The sequence below is a fragment of the Balearica regulorum genome, chromosome 34 (genome assembly GCF_011004875.1).
Source record: "Balearica regulorum gibbericeps isolate bBalReg1 chromosome 34, bBalReg1.pri, whole genome shotgun sequence".
Taxonomy (NCBI): domain Eukaryota; kingdom Metazoa; phylum Chordata; class Aves; order Gruiformes; family Gruidae; genus Balearica; species Balearica regulorum.
The window spans coordinates 412481-424929 of NC_046217.1; the positions used below are offsets into that span (position 1 = coordinate 412481).

Sequence of the window (12449 nt, forward strand, 5' to 3'; positions counted from 1 at the left end):
TGCGCGCAACTAAGCGCGCACGGGGAGATCCCTAGGCCGAGCGATGCGGCCGCACGCTCCTGTACGGGGAACAAACGTCGGGAGACGCCACTCGAGGTAGTTCTCCCGAGGGGACTCCGGCGTGGGACCGCGGGAGCTCTCCGTGCCGGAGGGGTGGTTTCTCCCCGTCCCGTCCCCCCCCCCCCGGTGGACGTGTAACGGTGCCGGGTGCAGCACTGGCTTTTGCGCGGGCCGCCAGGGGGCGCTGCCGTGAAGCGGCGGCGGCGGCGACGGGATGGTGGAGAAGGAGGAGGGAGGCCCCGGCGGCATCAGCGAGGAGGAGGCGGCACAATATGACCGGCAGATCCGGCTGTGGGGGCTCGAAGCCCAGAAGCGGTCAGTGGGGCTTGGGCCCGCTGGGGAAACCGGAGGGCCCCCCCCCCCCCCCCCCCTTGAGCGACCCTGGAGGGGGCAGGGGGCCTTGCGGCCTGCGAGGGGCCCTGTAGGAGCTTGCGGGGACCCTGTGAGGCCTTGGAGGGGCTTTGGGGGGGGGGGGCTCTGTAGAGGCCTGGATGAGCTTATGGGGCCCCTGCAGCCTGTGAGGGACCTTTTAGGAGCTTGTGGGGGCCTTATAGAGCTTCGGAAGGCGCTTTTGGGGGGCCCTATGGGGGCCTGGATGGACTTATGGAGGCCCCACAGCCTGTGGGGACCCTATAGGGTGGGGGGGGGGGGCTTGGAGAAACTTCTGAGCGGCCCTAGAGGGGCCTGGGTGGACTTATGAAGGCCCCACAGCCCGTGAAGGATCCTGTCGGAGCTTGTGAGGGGCCTGGAGGGGGCCCTGCAATTTGAGACGGGGTTTGCAATGTGAGGGGGGCCTTGGAGGGCCTTATGAGGATGTATAGGAGCTCGTGGCAGGCCCTATAGGGGCCTGGAGGGTTGGCCTGTAATGTGAGGGGAGCTGGGGTGGGGATGGAGGGGCCTGGGGGGGGCTATAAAGGCCTGGAGAGCCTTGTGGAGGGCCCTATAGGGGCTGGGAGGGGGTCTGCAAAGTGAGGGGGGTTCTATAGGGGTCTGTAGGGACCCTGCAATGTGGGGGGGGGGCCTTGGAGGGCCGTACATAGGGCCTTATAGGAGCTTGTGGAGGGTCCTGTAGGAACTTGTGGGGGCCTATGGGGACCCTACAGTATGTGGGAGGGCCCTGTAGGGGCTTCTGTGGCGACTGTAGCTGCTGCGGGAGGCCCTCAAGAGCTTTGTAGCAACTTCAGAGAGGGGTCGGCAGTGGGTACATAAGCATATAGGGTCTACAGGGGCTTGTGGGGGGTGTCTGCCTCACCCCATGCAAAACTCAGGCTTAGCCAAACCTGTTGTAGTGCACGTTTGGGTGAAATTTTTGCCTCCTGGAGTTGAAGCTGGGGGGGGTAAAAAAAAAAAAAAAAAGATAAATGGGTTCTGATTCGTTCCCAGCTGGAATTGCAAAGCATCTGCTCCCACCCGCCGGGTTCTTGGGTCTTTCCCTGCTAGAAACCCTCTTGCTCAGCCCCTGTTTTCTCTAGAAAGACTTATTTTTTCAGCTTTCAAGTTAATTTTTGTGGTCCTTTTCTACAGCCTGTCCCGATTTCTGCCTGTTTTGAATTTCTTAGGTGTTCCTCGAGAAGCAGTGATGGGGTTTGTTCGGGAGGAGGTGGAACAACCCCAAAACGCGAAGATGAACGTAGTGATGTTGCTGGACGCAGATAAAAATGAGTGCGAAATAGGCCCAAAAAGCAGGAGTCACTCTGTTTAACGGCACAAATTGTTGCTTGGTGCTGAGTAAACTCAATTTTGTCGGAAAACCGATACAGTCTAATCAATAACAGACTTCCAAATTGTCTTCAACCTGCTTTTTCCCAGGCAGGGCTGCTGAGGAGCACAACTTTCCTGTCCAGCCATATTTTTCCGCCACGTTTTCCCTCCGAGTGTCGATTCCCCTTCACGTTAACGTTGACCCGGTGTTTCTGCCGCAGGTTACGAGCTTCCCGGGTGCTGCTGGTGGGGATGAAGGGTCTCGGAGCAGAAGTGGCCAAGAATCTCATCTTGGCAGGAGTTAAAGGCTTGACCATGCTGGACCATCAGCAGGTGAGGAGCTTGCAGCTTTGGTTAGTAAAGCTCCTAAACCGTCCCCGGTGCAGTACGGTGTCGATGCTGGAGGACTCGCTCGCTTCTTTTTGGGATAAATATTCTGCTTGGGGTGAAATTATTCCGTTTCGGGGCATATAGAGTTTGCGTTCCCAGTCATTCACGTGGCAGCTGAATGCCAGGCTGCGCTCCTCTGCCTGTTCTCAAGCTGGGGAGGGGCTGAACCGCAGCCTCCCCTGTCCCTTTCCGGATGTCCTCGGGTGCTGCACCCCGTTCTGAGAAGCCAGCTTATTTCTGGAGACGCGTGGCTTCGGGGTTAGCAGTTCTCCACCCAGTCCTCTCCCGTCTGTCTCCGTCGGGACAGCCCCTTCCCGTGTTTATCTGGGGCTGGCAGGCGTGTGTGAAACAGATGTGGGGCTCAAAGCTCCTGCCACAAGTCACGTGGACCCCGGAACCCCTCAACAGACTCTGCGGTGGGTTTTAATTCCCGATCCGTTGCCAGCTGAACGCGTTTCTGACGCGAACGGGGCCTCTAGGTCATGGCGCGGCGTCTCCTCGGGCGCAAGAGGGAGCTGCGACCTCGGGAGAGGGGAGAAGCGAGCTACAAAGCTGTGGGGGATTGGAGAATAGTGCAAAATAACCAGAGATTTTTTTTTTTTTTCCCCCCCCCTCTGGTTGTCTCGTGACGAGTTTTCCTGCGGCGAGGATGGCACCGCTTAGCTGTTCCCTTCCAGGCAAGCTGTTCCTGCTTGCGCAGCACCCGCTGTAATTCTCCTCGGGGGCTTTTCCCACCCCGCCTGAGTCCATGGGAAAACTCATCTCACTCTTTTCTCCCATTTCAGGTTTCCCAAGAGGACACGAGAGCTCAGTTCCTCATCCCCGTGGGTTCCTTGGGCCGCAACAGAGCCGAAGCCTCGCTGGAACGGGCGCAGAACCTCAATCCCATGGTGGACGTAAAAGCTGACCCCGAGAACGTGGAGAGCAAGCCCGAAGAGTTCTTCACCCAGTTCGACGCAGTACGTGCGGCGGGGGGAGAGAAAGGTCGGAGGAGAAGGGGCTTGATGACTTATTATTAAGTCTTCTCACTAATTGCTCTTTTATTCTGATTGCGTTAGCGCTGAGAGCGTCTTATCTTTGAGCCGCGGGCAGCTGCCTGCCTGTTGTCGGCACGAGTTTTCATGCTGCGGTTACAGGTTGAGTTGCCTGGTGGCATCTGTTCCCCTTCTGGTCTCCTCCGTAGGTCAAATCAGGCAGCGGCTGCCTGCTGCCTGCTTTTTTATTTTTTTTTTTATTTTTTTTTTAAATTGGGTTCGATGGGGCTGGTAGGTGTAGGAACCGCAGCCGACGCCGCTTCCTAATTCGGCGTTCCTGCCGGATGGTGAAAAATCCGGCAGCGGCTCTGAAAGCAAGGGGAGGAGGAATTCCATCCAGGTCTTGTAGCTCCTGCAGATCAGCTGCCTGTTCCTGCCTTCCCTGCCTGACTGCAGGGAACGTAAAGCGCTGATTATAATAACGTGGCCCTGCGGGGAGCTACCCCAGGGTACGTATCCCACTCAGGTCCTCGGCTTTAAAAACACTCGTATTTAGCTTTGTGTCCTGTCCCCCCCCCCCGCCCAATTCCCATCAAAGTTATCCGGAAATGGGATGCCGTATCCTCTAACCTCCTAATTATCCCCGGCGCGGAGGCTGCTGGAATTAGCCTGTGTAAACGGGTGGGGAAAATTGATAATTACCCTGAGAGCTGTGCCCCACTGTGAATGAAACGACAAATCTACCTGGAAGCTTCCCCAAGAAGGCAGGGAAGATTTCAAACACCCCCCTAATAACCCCACGAGGAGGGAAAGGGAAGTTAAACCTCCAAATTTCTTCCTTCAGGTCTGTCTAACCTGCTGCTCCCGGGATGTTATGGTGAAGATCGACCAGATTTGCCACAAGAACAGCGTCAAGTTCTTCACCGGCGATGTTTTCGGCTACCACGGTTATATGTTTGCCGACCTCGGGGAACACGAGTTCGTGGAGTGAGTTGGTCGGGGGGGGAAGCGAGTGGACGAGAGGAGAAGGGGCATCGGTGTTTCGGCTGCCTTCGCCCCCTCAGGGAGGCCGCCTGCTCTTGGGTTCTTGGAGATTTTAAATCTTTAGGAGTCGTAAAAACCCCTTTGCCGCTGAGCAGCGCAGACAGAGGTTGGGATTTCTCAAAGCGAGCTTAATTTTTTCCCCCGTAGAGAGAAAACCAAGGTGACCAAAGTCAGCTCGGGCGTAGAAGACGGACCGGACACCAAAAAAGCCAAACTGGACTCGTCTGAGACCACCATGGTGAAAAAGGTGAGTGGAAAAAACCCCTGTGGAGACCTCCGAGACCCAAAGTGTGTGTCGGTTCGGCCAAGGGAGTGCCAGAGAGTTTACCCAGGCAGCTCAGCGGCGTTTTAGCCGCAGCAGGGCGGCTTCTGCCGGCTTCCCGGTGAGTTTTTGGCATCTCACCGGCTGGACCTTCATCCCGCACTGCTGTTCCCTCCTTGCACCTCCACAAGTGCTTCATTTAATCCCAGAGAAGGCTTTTTTTTTTTTTTTGCGGGGGTGGGGGGGATACATACCCCCATTTCCCAAATCTGGGTGCTTCCACCTCATTGCTTTCTTATTTCCTCTGTGACCCTACTGGTATAAAGCACTTTTATACTGGTTTTGGTGGGGGAAGGGGAGTTTTAATAGCCTTAACTGGGGAGCTCTGGTTTTTTGTGTGTCACTGAGGCCATAAAAGCTGTATTGTTGCTGCTGTCAACTGATAGCTGAGCTCCCTTTAACTGGGACTCCCGGCTCTGGGAAGGTTTTCCACATCTTGGGGAGGGTCAAAATCTGCTCCAAAGCGAAACCTTTTCACATTCAAATGCCTCCGGCCTGGGCATTGTTTTGGTTTCCCAGCTGGAAATTTAACTGGAGGAGTGGAAATCCCCTGGACTTTATCTGGCTATGAGGAGAATGCGAGCTGAGCCAGCAGATTAACGCCCTTTTGTGTCCCTCTCTGTCCCCCCTTCTCCTCCTCCTCCTCCTCGCTTAGAGGGTGCAGCTTCCCCCTCGGAAGATCTGGGAATATTCCCCGGGATGCCGATGGAACCAGCTGTCGCCCTCCCGCGATTTGGGAGGATGGCGATTCCGAGCGCGACGGCTTCGGATACGGCAAATTCCTCCAGATCCGTTTCTGAGATGCCAGAGCCCGCGTGCCGAGAGAGGGCCGGGGTTCTGCCAAGCCTTTCCCCGTATCCGTACGGGATTCACGTCGGGGAGAGTTTCCAACTCCCTCGATTAATACTTCTGAGGTTCGAAGCCGTTTTGGTTTGGGGTTTGGTTTGGTTTTTTTTTTTCCCCCAAAGACTCCAGCGTTTACGCTCAGTAAACCCTGAGGGCTATTAGCGTTACCTTAAAACATTTTAATTAGGAGAGCCGGGTCACTGAGACGTCCTCCTGTTGATTTAAGCTTTGCAGAGACGCTGTCCCACGTGTTCGTGCTGGACGCCGAGATCCTTCCGTAAAAATTCAGTTGATCTCGCTCTCCTCCCGTCTCCCTCCTGCCCCTACGTAGGGAAAAAAAAAAACCAACCCCAAACCCCAATTATTTTTTTCATTTCCGCAGCCCGGCTCTCGTGCTCGTCCCCTTGAGCTGAACGAGAAGCGGCGGGGGGGACACGCCACCCGGGATGTGGGGGGCTTCGCTCTGCCCTCGTGGCAAATAATCCCCCCCCCCCCATATCCACTGATATTTTCTCTCCCCTCGCAGCGGGTGGTTTTCTGCCAGCTGAAGGAAGCTCTGGCCGTCGACTGGAGCGGGGAGAAGGCGAAGGCTGCTCTGAAACGCACCGCGTCGGATTATTTCCTTCTCCAAGGTAATTTCCTGCCTCTTAATTCCGCCCCCCCGCCCCGCCGCTGCTTTTCCCTACCGGCGTCGGGGAAATTCAGCTTCGTCCAGTCATCAAACCAGGTGTGAGCTGCCCACGATCTGGCGCGGCGAGCGAGTATGAGTTGCTTCCTGTGGTGAAAACGAGCTTTTGATTATTTCTGTTGTTGCCTTTGAGGTGTTCCGGGGTTTGGGTTTTTGGTTTTTTTTTTTTTTTTATTTTTGGTGAGTTTTACCATAACACCAGGGAGCTAAAAATACCTGGGCGACTGGAAACAGCCTTCTCCCTGGTACGGAAGTGCCCCGTCAGCCGCTGCCGCGCGGCTCGGGCCATGTTTACTCGTCACTCTCCTTTGCCGGGAGCTTTCGGCTCCCGTGGTGGCTCCTGCCGAGGCATTTCGGAGCTTCGGGAAGAGCTGGGAGCGCTGGATGGCAACGCGAGTTTTCCCGAACCCGCTTTACAGTTGCTTCAGTGTGACAGAGCTGCTGCTCCTCTCGGCTTTCCCAAATTGCCGGCAGCGCTCCCGACAGCTCCGGAGCTGGCAGCGCAGTGACTCTCTCTTTCTCTCTCCCTCTCCCAGTGCTGTTGAAGTTTCGGACGGATAACGGCCGGGATCCTTCACCCCAAAATTACACCGAAGACTCGAAGCTGCTGCTCCAGATCCGCCGCGACGTCCTGGAGGGGCTGGGGGTCAGCGCCGACCTGTTGCCGGATGAATTTGTCAGGTACGGCGAGGAGCCGAGCGCATCGCCGGTGCCTTGTCCAGCCGTTATTGCTCCTTTCCCGCCGGATCGCCGGGTGCCAGAGAAGCTCCGGCAGCTCCTGACACCCATTTCACCGTGAATCTCACCGGGAGGACGACGGCGGTGACCTGCCCCGCGCGTCCTTGCTCTTCCTCTGGGTCATGTTCACCGGCGGGGGGGAGATTAACGGCTCGGTGGAGGAGGTTCACCGCCTTCCCCAAGGCCGTTGGTGCCGTGGGCTTGACGCCGGACCAGATTCCGGCTCTCTCTGCCGGCAGGATCCCAGCCGGCTCCGCCGGGACCGCAACGGTGTAGAGAAATCCCCCGTCCCCGCCACCCGTGTCCTCACGGTGACACCGAACCCTGGGACAGGGAGGGGGGGGCGTCCCTTTTGCACCCCCCTGCCGGCACGTTCACCGGGAACTCCCCGTCCCTGCCTGCATGTTGCCACACGCTGCCCACCAGGAATGGCGGGAATGCGCCGCGGCGGAGACGCGGGGCCGGCATTTCGAGGGACTTATTTTTAGCAGGGTGGCACGAAACCCGTGAGGGGGGGGGACACGCGCCGGTGTCGCGTCCGTGCCGCCGCCGGCTCCTTTTGGGGTAAAATCGCGGTGTTTTAGCCAGACCAAAAAGTTGGGGGGTTTTTTTGGGGGGCAAATCCTGGCATCTCCGGACTTTGCCGTTGAATTTCTCTTCCTTCCTTCCAGCTATTGCTTCTCCGAAATGGCTCCTGTCTGCGCCGTGGTCGGAGGCGTCCTGGGTCAGGAGGTGGTCAAGGTACCAGATGATTTTTTTTTGCCGGGGAGGGGTGTCACAATGTTTTGGGGGGGGGGGGGGGAGGCATCTGCATGGCGCACACTTTCCCCTCTGCTCCCCAAAAACCCGCTTCCTCACCCCATTTTGCGGAGAGGAACCAAACCCCCTTGGATAAATCCCTGCAGATCTGTGTTCCCCGACACTGGACTTGATTTTTATTTATTTAATTTTTTTTTTTTTTTCGGTGACGGGGTGAACCCGAATTCACCGGTAACCGAATTTTCCTCCCCGTATCCCCCCCCTCACCACTCAGGCCCTGTCCCAGCGGGACCCCCCCCACAACAATTTCTTCTTCTTCGACGGCATCAAAGGCAACGGGATCGTGGAGTGTCTGGGCCCCAGCTGAGCTCGGGGGGGGGGGTTTGGTGACACCCCCTTCGCCTCTGCAGCGGTAACGGGCTAAATTTGGGGTGTGGTCGGGCACCCCGTGGTTCTGTATGGGATTTTATTTTTTTTTTTGGGGGGGGGGGTTAATAAAACCTTCTTTCTAAAAATTGGTTTATTTTGGGGCTAGAGCTGTTGCTGGAAGGTCTGAGGTAACACTGGAAACATGCCCCCCCCCCCCCCCCCATCAAATCCCCTGGACCCCCACCCCTGTACCCCAAAACCCCCCAGCCCCCATGGACCCCCCAAAATGCTGCAGCCATGGACCCCAAATCCTGTACCCCCCCTGAAAATGCCAGGAACCCCCAAACCCCACACCCATGGACCCCCAAACAGTCTCAAACCCTGGGGACCCCCAAATGCTGCAGTGCCCCCAAAACCCTTGCAGACCCTCAAATGCTACGGAACCCCAAGTCCTGCAGCCCCCCCAAACTCCATGGCCCCCCCACCCCTACACCCCCAAACCCTATGGATCCCCCAAACCCTATAGCCCCTGCCCCCTCTAAACCATGTGGACCCCAAAACATTGTACCCCCAAACCTCATGGACCCTCAAACCCCATGAAGCCCCACACTTGCACCCCCAAACCCTATGGATCCCCCCCCAAATCCTATGGGAATGCCCCCAAACCCCACTGACTCCCCTCATGGAGCCCCAAACCTCACGGACCCCCACCCCTGCACCCCAAACCCTATGGATCCCACCCCCCAAATCCTATGGGAATGCCCCCAAACCTCACTGACTCCCCTCATGGAGCCCTAAACCTCACAGACCCCCACCCCTGCACCCCAAACCCTATGGATCCCCCCCCCCCAAATCCTATGGGAATATCCCCAAACCTCACTGCCTCCCCTCATGGAGCCCCAAACCTCACGGACCCCCACCCCTGCACCCCAAACCCTATGGATCCCCCCCCCAAATCCTATGGGAATGCCCCCAAACCTCACTGCCTCCCCTCATGGAGCCCCAAACCTCACGGACCCCCACCCTTGCACCCCAAACCCTATGGCACGCCCCCAGACTCCCCAAACCCTATAGACCCCCAAACCTCATGGATCCCCATTGCTGCACCCCCAAATCCCTTAGACCCCTCCTCAAACTCCATGGACCCCTAAACTCTGGACCCCTAAACCCCCCCCCAGACCCCCCTAAACCCTACGGACCCCCCCAAACACCGCAGCCCTAAACCCCCCCCCCCCCCCCCCCCCCCCAAACCCCCCACACTCCGCTCTCCTTAAATTCCTTTTATTGAAAAGAAACGTACAAAAAAAGTAACGGATCATATACAGCCGCTGTCTCCCCCTATATACATCCCCCCCCCGCCCCTATATACATTCCCTCCCCTATATATAATGTACAGCCCCCCCCTTCCCTATATACAGCTCCATATAGATACAGTATATACAGAGCGCTGCGGCCGTGTGCCCCCCCCCCACACCACGGGGAAGCCCAGCTTGGGGGGGGGGGGTTTGAGGTGTGGGGGGGCTGTGACCACAAAAGCACCGTTTGGGGGGTGCCCCCCCCCTTCCCCGCGTGTCCCCCCCCCCCCCGTGGGCTCCCCAGGCCCCTCCCCCCCCCAAAAAAAACCCCAATAAATTAAATAAATATAAATTTGGGGGGGGGGGGGGTGTGCGGGTAGAAACGACCCCCTGGGAGCTGCAGCAGCGTGGGGGGGGGGGGGGGGACACACGCACACACGAAACAGCCTGCTCGGGTCTGCGCAGGCAGGAGCGCAGGCAGGAGCGCAGGCAGGAGCGCAGGCAGGAGCGCAGGCAGGGCTAGTTGGTTTCCCGCGCGGGCAAGGCAGCTGCCTGCAGGTTGTAGACGGCTCCCAGCAACTGCGAGACCAGGCGGTAGAGGTGACCCCAAAAAACGCCGCCGACTCCACCCCGCTGCTCCCGCTGCTGGCGAAGGGTCTTAATTAGTGTGTGTGTGGGGGGGTGTCTTAATTAGGGGGGGTCTTAATTAGTGGGGGGGGGGGGGAAGGGGTTAGTTTTTAGGGGGTCCCCCCCGCCCTCGCGCCGCCGCTGGCTCCCAGCCTTATAGACCCGCTGCTATTTATAGGCTGTGAGTCAGCGGCTGGCTCGCACGCGCGCGTGCAAACAAGCCGGCGGCTCTTTTTTTTTTTTTTGGGGGGGGGGCTGCTCAATTTGGGGGTGCCCCCCCAAAAAAACACACACACCCACCCCCCAAACCCCCTCCCCCCCAAGAAAAAAAGCAGGGGGGATAACATCGGAAAAGGGGGGGGAATAACACTGGGAATTGGGGGGGGATGGGGGATTTTGGGATGCCCCCCCCCCCAAAGTATCCCAAAGGGAACCCCCCAAAAAATTTTGGGGTGCCCCCCCCCCCCTTACCTGCTGCTCGTAGGTCTGCTGGAAGGCGTCACCCAGGCGGCGTAACCGGGCGCCCAGCTCCTGCTCCGGGCCGGGGGCTTCCCCGGGGAGGTGACCGTTGGGGACACCCCCTCCCCGGCTCCCCCCGCTTTGGGGGGGCCCCTCGTGATCCCCATCTTCCGTGGGGTGAAACTCGCCTGGAATGGGGGGGGGGGGGGAAGGTCATCAGACACCCGTCCCCCCCCCCCCTCCCCAAACAGCAGGCAGGGCAGTGCTGCCCGCGCTGCCTGCGCCAGGATACGGGGGCTCGTCAACAGGAAAGCCCAGAACAATTCCCAGCGCTTGGAGTGGGGGGGGGGGGGGCGACACCCACCCACCCACCCACCCAAAAAAAAAAAAACCCCAAAAAAACACGAGTGGGAGTGGGGACATGCCCTGACATGCTGCCTGCAAAAAAGAGGAGCAGGCAGCAAAGCGGCTCTGTGGGGATTTGGGGAGTACGGACGCCCCCCCCCCCCCCCCCAAAAGTACACCCACCCCCCCCCCCCCGTGGGTGCGTGGGACCCCCCCCCCCCCCCACGGGACTCACCGTGGGCAGCAGCGGCGGGGACTCCCCGTATCCCGCAGCGATAAAAAACGAACGTCGAGGGGTGGGGGGGGAGTGGGGGGGGAACCCCGGGACAGGCACAGCTCAAACGGGGGTGACGGCGGGGGGGGGGGGGGCCAGGGCCCGGCAGGGCCAGCGGGGGGGGGGGTGGGGGGGGCCCCCCTGCAGGCAGGATGTGCAGGCAGGGCCAGAGCCCCCCCCCCGGCCCCCCTGCAGGCAGGATGTGCAGGCAGCGGGGCTGGGGGTTCGGCGAGGCTCCCTTCCCGCAGCGGTCTGGCCATCGCACCCGGGGGGCTCTGTAAAGGGATAAAGGGGGCGTGGGGTGGGACACGGACACGAGTGGGGTGTCGCTGTCTCCCGTGTGTGTGTGTCCCCCCCCCCCCCAATCTCCGTGTCGCGCTCCCCGCGCCCGGCAGGGGGCGCCCCCGGGAGCGGGCGGTGTTTGTAAACAAACCGGGCAGCGACCCGAGACGGCGGGGACGGACACGGACACGCGTGGCACCCGCCGCGATCCACACGCACACACACCCCCCGCCAAACAACAACTTGCACCGCTCTTCCTCCTGCTGCCCACGGAGGGCACCCCACGGGGGGGGGGTGTGGGGGGGGGGGGCTCTGCCGCGACCACCACGCGTTGTTGCCCCCCCCACGCGCGCGCATCGCCGGTTCCCACGGAGGGTACCCCACGGAAACCCTCCGCTACCACCCGCGGCGGGCACCCCACAGAGCCCTCTGTTAGGACCCACGGCGGGTACCCCCACGGGCTCCTCTTCCCGCTCCCACGGCGGGGCCCGCCCCGTCCCACGCCGCGCCGCGAACACCCCACCTTACACCCCACGCCGCGCACCCCCCCACGGCTTATTGGGGTTGTGATCCACGACCCCCACGCGTGCACACACACACACACACCCCCACCCCCCCAGGTGCGTGACCCCACGCCGTGTCCCGTGTCCTTCCCACCCCACAGCTTCCACCCACCCCCCTTCCCCTTTCCATTTTCTCGCGTGGGCGCCCCCCACTCACTGCAGCTGCATGAACCAGCGAGGGGGACGAGCGCTGCGATCGGCACCGGCACCGGCTCGGTCTGGCAGCGCGCGCCGCGCTGCCCGCTCTGGGCAGGGCCCCGCCCCCCCCCTCCTCCCCTCGTGGCGCCCACGCCCACGCGCTCCTCCCCCTCCCCGCGTGACGTCACCGCCCCGCCCCGGACAAGTTCGGGCTTGTGAGGCGGCGGTCGGGGATCCCCCCCCCCCCCCCCTCAGTCCACGGGTGGGTGGGTGGGTTGCGTGGGGTGCGGGTTTAGGGGTGCGCTCCGTGGGTGTCCGCGTGTGCCGTCCCGCGCCCCGTGGCCCCACTCGGGACGGTGGGTGGGGGTGGGGGGATGGGGGTGTCACCCGGCCGGTCACGGTGCGTGGGGTGCACCCCCCCCCCCTCCCTTCCCCACCGCCCTTCATCCCGTGGGTGCTGCCCCTCCCCACGCGTGTACGCTCCCCCCCCCCTTCCCCTCCCACGGCCGGGGCGGGTCCCGGGGCGGCCGCAGCCATTCAGCCGCCGCCGCCGCCGCCGCCGCCGCCGTTTCCAG

The 12449-nt window shown here is 60.6% G+C and overlaps 1 protein-coding gene across 2 annotated transcripts; it reads left to right on the top strand.

Moving 5' to 3' along the window:
• Positions 1 to 215: 215 nt before the first annotated feature.
• On the top strand, positions 216 to 8037 carry SAE1 (SUMO1 activating enzyme subunit 1). Of its 2 annotated transcripts, XM_075738663.1 has the most exons (9): positions 216 to 375; positions 1983 to 2094; positions 2937 to 3110; positions 3970 to 4112; positions 4317 to 4416; positions 5864 to 5969; positions 6562 to 6706; positions 7435 to 7504; positions 7797 to 8037. In XM_075738663.1, the coding sequence occupies exons 1-9, from the start codon at positions 275 to 277 to the stop codon at positions 7887 to 7889; spliced, it is 1044 nt and encodes a 347-aa protein (XP_075594778.1). In that variant the 5' UTR covers positions 216 to 274; the 3' UTR covers positions 7890 to 8037. The 2 variants fall into 2 exon arrangements, with proteins under 2 accessions (XP_075594778.1, XP_075594779.1); XM_075738664.1 differs by lacking the exons at positions 6562 to 6706; positions 7435 to 7504.
• The last annotated feature ends 4412 nt before the right edge of the window (positions 8038 to 12449 follow it).

Excerpts from the sequence above, each read along its gene's own strand:
- SAE1 (XM_075738663.1), top strand. The coding sequence starts at position 275 with ATGGTGGAGAAGGAGGAGGGAGGCCCCGGCGGCATCAGCGAGGAGGAG. Across the intron at positions 4,113-4,316 it reads GGGGAACACGAGTTCGTGGA|AGAGAAAACCAAGGTGACCA; the intron begins GTGAGTTGGTCG and ends TTTCCCCCGTAG. Across the intron at positions 6,707-7,434 it reads TTGCCGGATGAATTTGTCAG|CTATTGCTTCTCCGAAATGG; the intron begins GTACGGCGAGGA and ends CCTTCCTTCCAG.